The 16,221-nt window shown below is 40.6% G+C and overlaps 1 protein-coding gene across 2 annotated transcripts; it reads left to right on the forward strand.

Moving 5' to 3' along the window:
- Positions 1–616: 616 nt before the first annotated feature.
- On the forward strand, positions 617–15,410 carry YTHDF1 (YTH N6-methyladenosine RNA binding protein F1). 2 transcript variants are annotated; one of them, XM_080557856.1, is made up of 5 exons: positions 619–990; positions 1,315–1,339; positions 2,623–2,702; positions 6,940–8,466; positions 13,927–15,410. In XM_080557856.1, the coding sequence occupies exons 1-5, from the start codon at positions 964–966 to the stop codon at positions 13,951–13,953; spliced, it is 1,686 nt and encodes a 561-aa protein (XP_080413982.1). In that variant the 5' UTR covers positions 619–963; the 3' UTR covers positions 13,954–15,410. The 2 variants fall into 2 exon arrangements, with proteins under 2 accessions (XP_080413981.1, XP_080413982.1); XM_080557855.1 differs by lacking the exon at positions 13,927–15,410 and having other exon boundaries at positions 617–990; positions 6,940–12,073.
- The last annotated feature ends 811 nt before the right edge of the window (positions 15,411–16,221 follow it).

The raw sequence follows: 16,221 nt of genomic DNA on the forward strand, positions 1-16,221 counted from the left end.
CAGCTGATAATGAGCCAGAACTCAAGTACTGGAAGGACATTGCTTTTATTTCACCTGATTTCTTGTTAAGGAAACACCAGGCCACCCTGAAAACTGCTAAAATCCAGCTTCAGCAGAAGCCAGCACTGAGCAATTGCAACTCAGCAGCCTTATTTGCCACCGTTTCATTTCCCTACCAAGCCCCACAGCGGTGGTGCCTGCCGACACCCCTCAAAAACCACTTGCGTGCTTCTGAACCCTGTGAAACCAGCATCAGCGATGCTAACGGGGGCAACATTTCACTCAGGTTTGGCACAGCAATAGCTGGAAGGGAAATCAAATGCATTAACCTGATAAAAATAAACAGAACGAGACCAGCCGCACCAGCAGCTAGGGTGATCGTGAGGGGCTACGTGAAGGGGATACATGGTCGTGAGGGGCTACGAGGGGCTGCCTTTGGAGCCCTACACCCACGCAGCCCAAGAGGCGCTCAGGGGCCCCGCCGCCATTTCCTCACGGCCCCAGCGGTGGGCGCGGGTGCCCGGGGGCCTGCGCGCACCGCGCATGCGCGACAGGTGCCGCCGCGCTCTGCGCGCCTTCCCCCCCCTCCCAACCCGGCCGAGCGCTCCCGGCGTGCCCCGCGCTCTGTGGGAGCTGACGTCACCGCCGCCATTGGAGTCGGCGGCTCCGGCTCCGTGGCTGCAGCGGGGCGGCGGGGGCAGGGCCCGGGGGGATGTGAGGGGACGGGGCCGCCGCGGCAGGGCTCGGCGAGGCACGGCACGGCTCGGCGAGGCACGGCTCCCTCCCTCCCCGCCGGCCCTTCGTCCGCTCCCTCCGTCCCCTGAGGAACCGCCGAGCGCGGGCCAGCGGCCCCCGTCCCTCCCCCTCGGCCCGCGGCCGCCGCCTGAGGGGAGAGGCCCCGCCGGGCCCTGCCCGCGCCTCCCGCCCGCTCCCGCTGCACCACGGCGGCCCTGTGCATGAATTATGTCTGCCACCAGCGTGGACCCTCAGGTAAGAGCCTCAGGCCCGGCTCGGGAGAGGCTCTCCAGCCGCCTCGTTCCCCCCCCCCCCCGCCCCCGGGCACGGTGCCTCGCCGCCGCCCCGGAGCGGTGGCCATGTCGGGGGGAGGCCCTGAGGCGCCTCAGCCCCAGCTCAGATAAACCCCAGCAGCGCCTGAGCAGGCCCTCAGCCCGCCCCCCTCACCTCAGCCCTCCTCCGTCAGCCGTGGGTTTTGCAGTGACGATGTAACCGTTTGTCTAAAATTAACTTTTTTCTTTCCCTCTCTCTCTCTTTTTTTTTTTTTTCTTTACCCGATCATTTGCCGTGGCTTTCCAGAGACCGAAAGGACAGGACAACAAAGGTGAGGATCGCGAGGAGATCTTGCCGTTGGAATTGTTACTGCAAGAGTTGGGTTATTTGCATACCTGTAGGTTAGCAGGAAGGTGTTGCAGTTAGGCTCTGGATAACAAAGGAAGCTGGGCCTTGCTGTAAAAATACATAACGGCTATTCATATGTGTTTGCTTGCATCCCAGTAAACGCTACAGAATTTACCACGCAAAAAAAAATGCGTTAGTACTAAGCATGTTTATAATAATGATCCTAATTTTCTTAAAATAACCCAATTCCATGCAAAATTATGAAGGTAAGCCTGTTCAAGATCGTATGTATATATATATATACTTGACATACTTTTGCTTAGTGTTCCATATGAATACAGTCCTGTTACTGGACTCCAGTTGACTGTGTATGTACTAGATGTCATAAGTAAGGCAAAAAACAACTATTTTAAAAATTTAAAATTTCTTAAATAACTGTTGGAAATTATAAGCCTTTTATAATAATACCTATGCTTCATTTGAATTTTAATTTCAAAAACAAGTTGTTCAAGAAAATACACTGATTTGTGCTGTGATTGCTAGTAAGCGTGTAAATGTTTAGGTTTTGAAGCTAGCAATGTCTTCTACTTCATAAGTGCTTTTAAATTTATCTTAACTTGCCTTAAAAATCCAGCTGCCTCTACTCACAAGAAATTTGACACTATTTCCTATGTTTGTATACACTCTTTTGCCTCCACTCTCCCTGGCAAACTTTACAGAAATATTTTTATAAATTCTCAAGCTTGCTTGCTAAACGCTGTGTTTTGTGTAGTTTTAGTTTAGTTTAGCTGTTCTGTGAAATAGTCGCTATAAGTAGGTGTTTGATAAGGCAAGTATCTGTAACTTATGCCTTTAAAAGATGAGACTTAAATTTTGCCTGAAAATGTCAGAATATCAGGGCACTAGCAGTCGTTATTTTATAATTAAATGTAACCTCATCTGATTTCATTTTAGCCAACTTAAATGAGAAGTAAACAACACATGCTGGGAAAGCTGTAAATTAGTTTGAGAGTTCTAATTATGTACCAGAACACCTGATGTTGTTACCTATGTTTTTCACAAACTTTTTGTGAAGAACGATTATTTCTTGGTTCAGAGGTAGTTCACAGAGGCTGTCTATTCCCTTACATGTAGGAAGGTTTGGGTTACTAAACTTACTCAAGTTTAGCATGTCTCTTCATAAAATAACATGAAATGAAGCAGTTTACTGCGTTGTTTACTTGCTGCTAAGCAGTATTATAATGTGTTGTAACTTTTTTTTCCTAGTACAAAATGGTTCATTACATCAGAAGGATACAGTTCATGACAACGATTTTGAACCTTACCTTTCTGGGCAGTCAAATCAGGTTAGTATATTTTTAACCTTTTTTTTTCTTGGGCATGTTGTTGGCACTCCATTCATAGGATGTGTTAAGGGAGCAAATTCCTTAAATAGAAATGGAAAAAGAAGTGACTGGCATATAGTGTTACTTCGTAATACAAGTGCTTGTGCTCACCCAACTAATGCTACTCTGCATATCCAGATGGCCACAAGTGAAAATGAAGTTAATGCTCCAACTAGTGTCTGCTGATTGCTCCTCAGATTGCAGGTTACTGACATAGCTGAACTGTGACAAACTAGTTAGTCGTGCAGTTATCTGAAAGATGAGTTGCATCTGAGAGTCTGGAGGTTCTGCTTTTAGGGTCTCCTGCTTTGTCTTTTTAAATAATCCTGGAGATTGCCCTAGTGGAAATTTGGATATTGCTTTTGAGAAAAGATTGCAGAGAGATCCTGCTTGCTTTATACACTTAGCAAATATTGCTCTTTTGTGTCCTCTGAAATATCTTAAGACTTAGAAATGTATTGTTTCAAGAATGAGGCCCTAAAATGCAAACTCTGAATATAATTTAGCTCATTATAATGTACATTAAATCAACATCCAGGACTTAAATAGCATTGCAATTGAAAATCTTCTAATACAAGTAATCTTGGACTTAAAATACAAACTTTTTAAAGTGAAGAAAATGTTTAGAAGCTGGAGATGCAAAAAGTTTTTTTCACACAAATCTGCTTCAGTAAGAGGGAGGCATGGCAGAGGTACGTTATTATTTCTTGGCAGGAAAGAGAAGTGGTAGGCTTTACGAAGTAAATCTGTAATTCAGCCTGAAGCTGATAAATGCCACTGTTTATACTGGTGACATCACTGAACTTGCTGGCAAAGGAACATTCATGTACATGCTTAAAAAAAAGGAAGAGGATGAAAGAAAACATGTAACGTGCTGTTCTGTTTCATTTGAGGAAATTGTGATTTAATCTTGAACAGTGGAGCAAACAACTTCAATTCTGGTGCTGCATACCAGGTACCTTCAAGGTGCATTAAGCCTTGTGGTAGGGCAGCCAGAGAAGAAACTGTGTTACAAGTTTTAGATCTTGCAGCTTTCTGAGAGCTGCTAACTGTAGCACAGTATAGGTATTCCTGAGCACATTTCCATCCGGGAAGCAATCTAGATACTCCACTGTGGAAGTTGGGACAAATGCATTTAGGACAACATGGGCTGTGTTAGCACTGCACCGTGTGGACTACCTGGTACCCAGGTTTGGTATGCAACGTAGTCACATGCTCCAGACATGCACAAAGTTAAAATCGTTCAAGAGGGAGCACGTTCTCTTTGGAACTGTGTTGAAGAATGAATGAAGCACATTATCTCGTGCTGTGGCAGGTATAAAAGCATGAAATTTGTGGAAAAAAATTAAGTAAAACTTTCTTGTGCAAAATTAGTTTTGAAAGAGATCAAGGTTGTATCCTTCCTCTGATTTCTTGAAATCCCTCTTCATTACATTTGCGTGTAGTTTTTACTCATCTTAAAAACAAGATGTCTTGTAACATGAACTGTACTGAGTGTTTAACTCCACATAGAAAAAATCAAAGACTATTACAGTTAATTTCTAGGAAATATATATCTATATTATTCTAGCTCTTAACAAGCCCAGTTATTAGGTTTAAAATGGAAAAATTACTATGACATAGAACTTCCATAATTCTAATAAAGTCTAGATACATTAAAGCATAGCTACATTGACTGGTACTTATGCTGTGACAAGAAGTTGGCATGCTGCAAGAACCGATTGTGTAGGTGGTCTTACAGCTCTAACTGGAAAGCGACAGTAACATTAAATAGGGCTGAGATTTTTGTGCTGGACAGCCATGTTTCTGAACAAAGTCTTACCTAGTTATTTAGTCAGACTAATTCAGCCCTTTTAATTACTGTAAAATACAGGTAATGTACAAAAAGACTCAAAACTGAATTATTTTTTAAAAATACTTTAGAAGTTAAACATTCTCCTGACACAAATGTGTATTTGACATCAAAGTTCAAATGTAGGTTGATAATACTGTGTTAAAATCAATACTTTAAAATTACAAATTAGTCTTTAAAATGAGTACTAAGCATGTTACATAATTAAATAAAATGTAATTGTCCTCCATCTTTCTGTTGGAAACTGCACCTCGTTAGCGATGTCTTTTTTCTTTCCACAAAAAGGTCCAGTATCCAAATAGCAGTAGTTAATGCAGAACAAATTCCAGGTGTGATAACTGTTATTAACTACACTAAAAGTACCTTTTAAGTGAAAAGGTAACTGAGTGTCTGATATTCATATACAAAGCTATGCTCAAAGCAAGGAAGGCATCCCCCATGTACTGTCAGCCAGAACCAAAAGATTTTTTGTAAGTGACAGGGTATTACTAGCAGTGTGAGTACTTCAGGAGGAAGGATTCCTTTGCTAATTAATTCAGTGGTTGTTTTTTTTAATAATAAGAAGGGTGCAGAAAGTTCCAGGACAAATTTGTTGAATGCATGTACCACTGTGGCAGTGAAGGATTTCTGTCAGGGTTGATCTTACATGCTCTGGCATAAAGCCAGGCAAAGTAGATCGAATGCTTTGTAAAGATGTCTGCTGAAACTTTCCCTTAATCTTGTTAGAATCCTTGCGGAAACTTTGCAGACTGTTTACAGGAGGTGACAGTCTGAGGAATTGTTTAGAATCTTTAGCAGAAATATTTTAGGATAAAACACCTGCCTTCTTTAGACTTATTCTTACTGGTCTTAAGAAGTTCTTTATCTGTGGAATATGAAAAGGTAAGTATCTCCTAAGAACAACTTACGTCTCCTCTTCCCTCCAACAACATGTTCTTACTTTTTTATTATATTAATAACTTCAGAAATAATACATTGATGTCAATCACAATGTAAAGTCTCCCGGAAAAAAAAAATCATATGTCAAATATTGGTTCTTCTGGTTTGGGAATCTTAGAGAATGTAATGTGTTTTTAGAGGATCTTGTCATGGGAAGGCAGATAGTATTCCTCTTGATAATGATGGATATAATTTGCACATAATGGGAGCATGAGCAGTGGAGAAATGATGTCTTTTGAATCAGTAACATTGGATTCAGGCTGTTGAAATCTCAGTAGTGATTGCAGTAGCGTATGTAAGTCTTGGTGGCATTTTATGGTATCATTCTTTATATGGAAAGTAAGGATATTGCTTTGGGTGTCATGGAAGGGAGTCAATGAAAAATGAGGAATAAAACTGACTCTTTAATTTATCACTTGGGTATTACGCTCATCTACAGCAAGGAGTCTTCTTACTTCATTTTCTGAATAAGCTAAGAAATAATTGTATGTTTGGAAAAATGGAGGAGGCTTCTGAATCTAGTAATAAAAAAGTTGAGAGGGAGAAAGGAAGGAGAAGCTAGAACTTTGGAAAAGGATTTGCTCATTTATAACAAGTCAGTCTTTTATTTCGTAGAGTGGAAAAGGTGGCCTGTTCGGAAGAGCAGTCTGAAGCAGTCTTGCACATTTGTAACTTTACTACCGAGGGAGGAAGAGAATTTCAGCAGCAGTTTGATAGGGTTTGTCACAAACACTTTGGATGGCTTACTGGAATATGTCACGTGCTGTATCTGTATGTAGTTGTCTCTAGCACGTCGTCTTAATCTCAGTTTCTAGTCATTAGGTCCATTAGGTCTACTTAAATCAAACTTGGCACGCTTTTTAGAATGTGCTCTCACTGATCCTTTGTGTGTCAGAAGTAGCCTTTGCGTGTTTATCCACTTCAGGTGTGGTTTGCTTGTTAGGAACCGTTGGCTCTTCAAAACAATCCCATAATAAGGACTGTGACTGTATTTTCTGTGTGCTGCCATATTAAAGCAATTTAATCTAACTCCCATGCAGCTCTTTCTGGTAATCAAGATAAACTAAATATCCTTAATGGTATGAGACACAAAATGTATTGGTACATGAGTTTCTTGAAATATTTTGGAGTATTGGCAGATTAAGTAATTCTAGAAGAGGCCACAAAAGACCCCATAATAATATAACTAAGATTATACAATTTCAGGTACTACCGTCACTGTGAAAATAGCACTGGAGCATATTGTGAATGTCCAGATACTGACTCTTGGAATGTGAACTGAAATCTTTAATTAGACGTTAATTACCTTGTCCCTATTGTTCTCTTCTATTTGGTAATGTACAGTGTTGTGGCTATTTATAAACGAAGTTTTAGATATCTGAAGCTACCTTTTTTTTCCTTTAACAGAACAGTAGCTATCCATCAATGACTGATCCTTATCTGTCCAGTTATTATCCACCATCGATTGGGTTTCCCTACTCTCTCAGTGAAGCACCATGGTCTACGGGAGGAGATCCTCCAATCCCATATCTTACCACCTATGGACAGCTCAGTAACGGAGATCATCATTTTATGCATGATGCTGTTTTTGGACAGCCTGGGGGTCTGGGAAATAATATCTATCAACACCGTTTTAACTTTTTCCCTGAAAATCCTGCCTTCTCAGCTTGGGGAACAAGTGGATCCCAAGGACAGCAGACTCAAAGTTCAGCATATGGGAGCAGTTACAGCTACCCGCCTAGTTCACTGGGTGGTACCATCGTGGACGGACAAACAGGATTTCATAATGACACGTTAAATAAAGCTCCTGGAATGAACAGCATTGAGCAGGGAATGGTTGGACTTAAGATTGGTGGAGATGTTACAACTTCTGCTGTGAAAACAGTGGGTTCCGTTGTCAACAGTGCTGGGATGACAGGCGCTCTCTCTGGTAACGGTGGATCTAATGTAAACTTGCCAGTATCTAAACCAACCTCGTGGGCTGCTATAGCTAGCAAGCCTGCAAAACCACAGCCTAAAATGAAAACAAAAACTGGACCTGTGATTGGAGGAGCATTGCCTCCTCCGCCTATAAAGCATAATATGGACATAGGTACTTGGGACAATAAGGGTCCTGTGGCAAAAGTTCCTGCCCCCCAACAGATACCTTCTCCTCAGTCTGTTCCACAGCCACAGCAACAAATTGTTCAGCCTGTTCCAGCTCAACCTCCTCCATTGACTCAACCACAGTATCAGAGCCCTCAGCAGCCTCCCCAAAATCGCTGGGTAGCGCCTCGCAACAGAAATGCAGCTTTTGGCCAAAGTGGAGGAACTGGTAACGACAGCAGCTCAGCTGGCAGCACCCAGCCTAACCCTGTTCCGAGTGGTGAGTCCCATCCTGTTCTCGAAAAACTGAAAGCTGCTCACAGCTATAACCCTAAAGATTTTGAATGGAACCTTAAAAATGGACGTGTGTTCATAATAAAGAGTTATTCTGAGGATGATATTCATCGTTCCATTAAATATTCTATTTGGTGTAGTACGGAGCACGGCAACAAACGGCTGGACAGTGCTTTTCGGTCCATGAATAGTAAGGGCCCGGTCTACTTGCTATTCAGTGTCAACGGTAGTGGACACTTCTGTGGAGTTGCGGAGATGAAATCACCTGTGGACTATGGCACCAGTGCAGGTGTCTGGTCTCAGGACAAGTGGAAGGGGAAGTTTGATGTCAAGTGGATCTTTGTGAAGGATGTGCCCAACAACCAGCTCCGACACATCAGGCTGGAGAACAATGACAACAAACCTGTTACAAACTCCCGTGATACACAGGAGGTGCCCTTAGAAAAAGCAAAACAAGTGCTTAAAATTATTGCTACTTACAAGCACACGACCTCCATCTTTGATGACTTTTCTCATTATGAGAAGCGCCAAGAAGAGGAGGAGGTGGTGCGGAAGGTAAACTTATTAAAAAATTTATTTTATACACAGATATGGGGAAAATGAAATGTGAAGGCTGCTTTGGTGGAAAAAATGTAAGTAGGAATTCAAAATGTTTTTAATACATCTCAACTTGGTGATTTTATTTGTGTTTAACAACACCGAAAACAAACTGATGCTTATTTGTCTGTGACATGATTTCATAGCAAATGCGTTTCAGAAAAAAAGGTCAAGCAGTGATGCAGGTAAAGGACGTCAATGTCCATGTTTTTAGTTATTTTTCTCTTAAAATGGTTAATAGATTAGAAACTAGTTTCTGTTTCAGAGTGCAGTTCTGTCAAAGGAGGCCACGCAAGCTTTTTGCCTTATAAATATGAGGTGTTTTAGCACTGTTTGGCTGGAACCAGTCTATCAAAATCGATAAATGTGGCATTTGAAGTTTGTATATTACCTCTGAGAGCAAGAAGAGTCTAGCCTCATGTTGTTTGTTCAGTTGATCTCTGGAAAAGGAGTTCCATAAAATCGTTGGAGTAGTGCTGGAAAGGTTGCTTCTGCTGCTGAAGTCACATGTATTATTTGGGTAATTAAAGGCTTTTGGTTCCCAGGTCTAATCTGTCTACTAATTCTTGAAAAGAAATCTTGAGTGAGGATGTATGAGAAACTGGGGCAGTACCTGGGAAAGTGTGGTAAACCTTTTATATACGCTTTTATGGCCCCAAGAGTCAGCTGTCCTATGACCTCAGTTCCAGGAACGCGTTTCTCCAGTTAGGCAGTCTGGAAGTAAAGGACTGACAAAATATCGGTGTTGGGACAAAATATTTGTGTAGTTACTAGTTTTGTAGTGCTTAAAGTTGTTTGATAGCATTTCATACACCTCTTTTGTATGGCATTTGAAATAAAGAATGGATTTGACAGGCTGGTTTAATGCAGCTCACTTGCTTCAACATCTTTTTGAAGCAAAAACCGACAACAGAATATGTATTTCTGGGCCTGAAAACGAAGTTGCTGTTTTAAAGGTTTTATTGGCATTTAAAAACGGAGATAAAATTGCTTTAAACTGTATTCTTAGAACGTACTCTTAAATTTTGAGAGAGAAGGTGATCGGTGTATCAAGAACTTTCAGCTCGACCTTTCCTAGCCATCTGATACAACATGCCTAGCATATTTCAACACAGCAGGGGAGGAGAGCTTAAGATTTGAAGTTTTTCTTCAGTACTCTCCACGGGGTTCCACAAGCTGAAACCTGAAAGCCGTTACCTCAACGCTTCATTTGTTCCATAGACAATTAGCAATTCAATATTCAATGCAATGTGTATGTCGAAGAGCTGTTCCCATATGTGGGGGAGAATCCTAAATGATCGTAGAGTGGCTGGAGTTGGAAGGGGCCTTCAAAGATACCTGGTTTCAACCCCATGTCCCGTGGCAGGGACCCCTTTGGGCAGCCTGGGCCACAGCCTCACCACCCTGAAAGGGAAGAATTTCTAACCTGTATGTCCTCTAAATCTCGTTCAGTTTAGAGCCGTTGCCCCTTGCCTTGTCACAACGGAGCGTGGTCTCTTATTCCAGACAATAAAAACTGTCTTGGAAAGTTGATCCCCGCCCTCCACCCCCTTGAATAAATGAATTTTAGAAGTCCAGTTGATTACTAGAAGAGTTTCTTTGCAGGATACACACACAATTAAACTTATTGTTGTGAAGTTCCTGCTATTGAAGTTGAATCCTCCCTAGTATGCCAAAATTATCCTTCCTATGAGATTTTTTGAAGAATCTTGTTGCCAGTTAAGGTAACCCTTATGGCTCAAATGGCTTTTTCAAATGGTTGTCTGCATATGTACCGTCTTAATTGGTTTACAAGTCGCCGTGTTTTTTATTCATCGTACTCTGTTTAGCAGTAAAATTGATAAACATTTGTGCTTCTGTTTCACCACTGTCATGATTACAAAAGGCTAGAATTCTTAAAAAGCTGTTAATGGAGAGCTTGAACGTTTACTTCATTTATGCACAAATGTTTAGAAGGGAAGACAAACTTGATGTAATGTATTCAATGCGAGCCGCTAGCGTTGCAGGGTTTGGGTTTTTTGATGTTTGCGGTTTGTTGCTAGCCACTGTTTCCTGAAGTAAATAAGGGGTGCAGTGTAAAGCTGTGCTGTGTGCTCTCTGAGTTTAACTCATCTAGGAACACCTGTGTTCCTTGAAATCATCACATGAGGATTAGTTGGGTGTAATGTAATGCTGAATGAAAATCTCTAAAGTGCCAAAGAAACAACACTGGTCGTGCTGACGAACAAGGGCTGTATCATGTAGATCTAAGTCCAGCTTCTGATTTGCAGTAGTAATAAGCTATTTTCTCCCAGTCCGATCTGGAACCTGAGAAACCAGGAAGCCAAAGAACTAGTGGTATGAAGTTTCTTCTGGCCCCTGCTTGTTTTCTCAGTCAGTTCCCTAGGCCACTACAACATGACTGTGTCCCCAGGGAGCAACTTCCCTGGTCAAAGCTCATGTTTTTAAAACGTAATGTTGCAACACGTGAGAAAATCTTTAAAAGGAAAATCCAGTATGATGTAGTCTTAAGTAACACTCCCTAGAAACAAGCTTGCATAGTCTTTACAAAACTGTCTTGCAGAGTAAAAAAGCTTGTAAAGAAAATAAACTTGTTGCAGATTTTTGTACAGTCACTGGCAACTTATGGTAGGACAGGATTGATGGAGTGTAAAACGCAGCCGTTCGGCCTCACCGCTGTGTGTTTCACTAGGTGGTCCCACATATTGTGCTAGGGCTGCTGTGCTCTCGCCTCTGATCTGTGTCACGGCAGTCAGCTAGTCCAAGGTCTGTCCCTTCGTGTTCTGTGGAAGAGCTCAGTTGCTTTATCTCAGAAAGTTCTTGGATCAACAACTTAGCGTTTCTTTTGTGTGAGTACGTACTGTAAAGTGTACGCTGGTGCACACTGACAGAAATACTCCTTGTTTTCTAGCACTGTAAAGATTTCCTTTCAGTATGCTTTCTGTGAACACGTTCGTTGAACATAGAACTTTAAAGGATGGAATATTGTCCTTCCTTTGAAACTAGTTAAAAACATGGCTGTTTTACAATTGATACTAATTATTTCCTGACACAAAAATCGTGAATGCTTTCATCCAGCTGACCTGAACAAGTACAGCTTAGCAGGAAGATTACCAGCTACTTTATACTGGGGCGCAGGGAACAGAAATTTGACGGGGTGGGTGTCTCCAGAATGGAAGTTACTGCAAGTTTGGTGAAAACCAATCTTCCCTGTGCCTGATGCCGTTATGTATTAATGTCACCAATGAGAAGCAGCGTGCAACAGGAGCTCCCTTGTGAGATATCAGAACTCCCCTGGAGAAGAGAAATTACGAAGGCTCTGAATGGATCTTAGGAGCCAAAAGGAACAAAGCTTTTTTATTACCTTACCAAGTTGCTTGTACTTGCTTGCAGTAGTGCCAAATAGCAATGCAGGAGAGAACTTGAGTTAGATCTTCCAGAGATCTTCCAAAAAGCAGCCATATTCAAGAGCATGAAGAATTGTTACGTCAGGCTCCTCCCTGTCAATCTATATGGATTCAGACCTTTTTAAAAAGGAAGACTCAGAGTAGCCCCTGAGAGGGGGGGAAAAAAAAGAGCAGCAAGGGAGCAGCAAGGTAGGAAGAACTGCTTAATAAATTTGCTCAATAGATAGTTCTCTTTGCTAAATTATAAAGCCTGAGCTGAGTGTCTGAGTAGATTGTGAGAGTGAAAGATGTATTTCTTTAAAAGTGGAATTATAAGAGTCGCTGGATAGATACCCAAAAAAAGTTGCCAGAGATGACAATGGGAATGGTTTACAGGGTATGGTAGGGCAATGAGGTATGGTAAAGGTTATTTGCCACCTTAAGAGTGGAAGTGGGATAGAACTGCTTTCGTGGAAGTCTGAAAATGGCATTGATTTGGTTCAGCTTTAAATTCTCTTTCCAACCAGCTTTTGTTTGAAATGGCAGGCAGCAATCAGTTCTTTTCATCAAGAACATACTACACAGTTAGTTTTGCTGATTTGGTAAAACAACTTTCCTAAGGTCTTAAATCTTAGGTTAAGAACTTATTCAAGATTTTAGTTTACTTACTTCAATTTCAAAAAAAAAATTATTATACTGCCTGGATGCAGAAACCAGTATATTCCATTCATAAATGTAACAGAAATTGCATTGGCTACCTCAGCTGGTCACAGCAAAAAATCAGAAAACTTCCTTAAGGACTGGCACACTTGTAAATAATGTTTACACTGCAACAAGCAATTTGGAGGTAAACTTTATACAGAAAGATTCCACAGAACAAGTAAAATCTGAAATTCGGGAGTTGACACTTGTTTATGCTTAGGCAGTTTTACAGTTGTTTGTCTTGGCCTAGGATTTGGTGCTATATCAGTGTCTTAAAGTACAGTACACAGTGTCTTTACATGCTTGTTTGGAAGTTTGCAGTCTATTTTAAACACCAGTAGGATGAAGCAGAAAGCAGTAAGACTGCACCTTTTCTGTTCATTCTGCGTGGTGTCTTAGCTGGAAAAAATGCACTAGCTTCAAAATACAGCAGCTTATTCTGTCTGTTTTTTTCTTGCAGTCATTTTGCTGTTCTGCACCTTCAGGGGCTCCTGAAGCAATTATTGAAGCTGTCCTCCCTACTTACTGCTGGGAGAACACAAGTTAGCTAGATGAAGACTTAGAATAATTGAGGCATTCCTGCACATACCCCTTAGATTATCTGTTTTCTGTATTTGTGGTTGGCAGAAACTTTTGAGACTTCAGACAGCTGCTGACTTCTGTACTACAATGTTTTCATAAGTTTTTGGGTGGTTCTGTCTAGCTGTGCTGTTTTTTTATCAGACCATGCAAAAAGCATGTAACTTTTCTTCCACAAAATGAATTTTTCCCCAATTCGTCGAGTATTTTACGGTGCCTCCCTGAGTAGTTGAACAGGTAAAAAGACTGAGGAACAGAATTTCTATAGAGATCACATCCTAGTGATATTGAATATGACTAAACTCTTAAGTTTAGTCTTAACTCTTAAGTGGTTCAAAATTATACTGGTTCTGTGGAGTTCGTTAATCTGCCATCTCCTTTCTGTTCTCGAATTGGCCATGCTGTTATTGCAGTAGCTAAATTAATCCAGAAAGCAGAACGTTGTAGGTCCTGTTTCTAGTTGGGAACGTTGCTATTCCATACCTTCCTTGCTGTGACCTTCATCTGCTGTCAGCTTGAAGTGACTGTACAGGTATTCAGCTGTTCCACTTGAAGCTGTACTTTAAATTCTTACCAAATCCTTGGGTTTATCAGGTATATACAATATATATATATAAAATGTAGTGGCAATTTTTTTGACTAAGCATGTCATTGTCGGGGATCACATCAGTGTTGTTATACTACTAAGAATGCTTTTCCTTGTTCATTTCACTAAAATCTTTAACTATTTTCAACTTTTTTCTCTTTACAGGAACGTCAGAATCGAAACAAACAATAAGAATATACGTATACAGTTTGATATATATACTAGAACTGATATTAAATTCGACTGAGAAACAAAATTTATGTATTCTGGTGCTTTATCGTGGCATCAGGATAAACTAAAGCTTTCAGCTCCAATATATCTTCTCGTGCAGGGGAAATTAAGTTGTTGCATCTTTGTAGTTTATTTTTGCCCAAGTGGATCTGCATTAATTTGTATCTTTTTTCTATGTAAAATTCTGTAGAAATCATTAATAAAGGTGTGTCTCTTTTTATTTTTTTAAGTTGGTAAACAGTTATATTAACCTAATGTGGACCTATACACGAGCATACTAAAGTGTCAGTGCTTCCCAAAGACTTCATTTTGGCACAAATTATGTTCCTAGCCAGATATAGAGATTATGGAGAATACATGACAAATCTTCCTTTATCCTCTTCCCAAACCATGTTTCTTCATGGCAGATGTAAGAAACCATGCATTGATTTTTGTCATTTAAAACAACAAAACAAAACTTCTAAGATACTGCACTTCGGAATTTTGAAATGAAAAATCTAAATTTCAGATCACTTTGTGCAGCTGCTATGCCTCTTTATTTATCTGTACAATTACACTTTTAAAATTGCTAATGCGCCATTGTTGTTTTTTTCTGTCTAGTAGAAGATCAAATTGTCAGTGAAGCTGTTTCTCTGGAAAATATTTCCCTTTCACATTCTGTTAACCAGTGCTTCAGTGTGCATTTGTTATACCATATCCTGCCGAGGGTGAGCGAGATGCTTTCTCTCAGCCATAATTCTGCTTTATGGTTTTTGTAGCTTAATAATTAATAATGTGATGCTATCAACATTGCAGGGGTTTTGGACAATGTGTTTAAACCTGTTTCAGCTTCAGGTGTTATTAGTTAATTGCAGATCATTTTTAATCCTTCCCTTCATTACTCCCTCCCACCCCCCAAGTCCTAACGCCATTTAAAGTTTTTATACCAATAATGCTGAGCTTTAACGTAGGAACTAATAGTATGGATAATATGATGGATTATGCCTCAGATGTTTAAAATTGACAGTGTGTATGTCTAACTTTTTTCTGTTGGATGAGTAAAAAAACCTGTTTTAAGAAACTGAATTTGCTGTCATGTTTTTGTGGAGTGAGGGGACCGTCGGAGAACCTGTCACCAACTGGAGTTCCAATTAAGCATGGAAATGGTGCTCATGTCCGCTGCTCTAGCACACTGAATCTGCACGTGTTTATTGTAGAGGATCTTTTACTATATTAGAAAGCAAGTATCTTCTGAATACTATTTACTCCAAAAGGACCTCCAATTTAAATAAAGTTTAATCTGTATCATTTAGACTTGTATTTAGAACATATAACTCTGTCTCTGGACTGTTACTGCCTGTAAGGGGTAATGGACAGCATCGGATTAACTTTTTCCTCTAGGAGAATACAAGCCTTAATAAACAATACATATTTAGCAAGCTTGATGTCATTTTCGTTTTTTCCCTACTTTCAGTTGTTTTCCTATGTTAAAACAGCCCATTATGCAAGCTCATGAATTGAATCTAATTGGAGAAGTGTTTTGCTCGTAATAACTCGGATGTTCGCTACCAGCACGCGTGATATTTGCAGAAGGGTTTCCTGGGACTCTGCAGAAGACATCTAAGCTGCTTTGAATGTTACTGTTCCTCAGAGGAAGTACATGCACAAACGATGTTTGCTACTTGTGTTTTTCTTTCTCCCTGCATGGTAGAGGAGCTGAAGCAACAACTGGAAGTTGCCCTGTAGCCTTCAGGAGGTGTTATTGCAGACACGGGTCACTGGGATGAGAAAAGAACCTTCCAAATAGAGCTAAAGCTCTCCGAACTGTTCCTTTTAAAACAATAGGCTGTATTTCCCAACTCTAACTTCTGTTATTTGACTTTTTTTTAGAGCTGCCTTCTTGAAAGAATTCTGCATTTTATAGACACGTTATCGCCTAATAAAAGGGCATGCTTTTAGTTTCTGCTATGAAAGACAGGATGTTTACAAGTGGTAATTCCAGAGCTAAAAGGAATATTCAGCTCCACCTAGGCACTGAAGAGAAAAGTTAGTCACACAACTTTCATTTATGTCTTTAATTAGATATGAAAAAATGTCTTTGCTCTGATTTAATACAGAGGGTGTAAATATTTTGTACCAGAGAGAGAACCTTGAGCTCAAACTGGTTTGGCGGTATTGTTAAGGAAAGTTGTGATGTGTCTCAACCTGCTGTCTGGCTTTGTGGTTAGCAGAAAAAATTTGTATCGGCTT

Source organism: Anser brachyrhynchus, assembly GCF_964034855.1.
Source record: "Anser brachyrhynchus genome assembly, chromosome: 16".
In the NCBI taxonomy this organism is placed as follows: Eukaryota; Metazoa; Chordata; class Aves; order Anseriformes; family Anatidae; genus Anser; species Anser brachyrhynchus.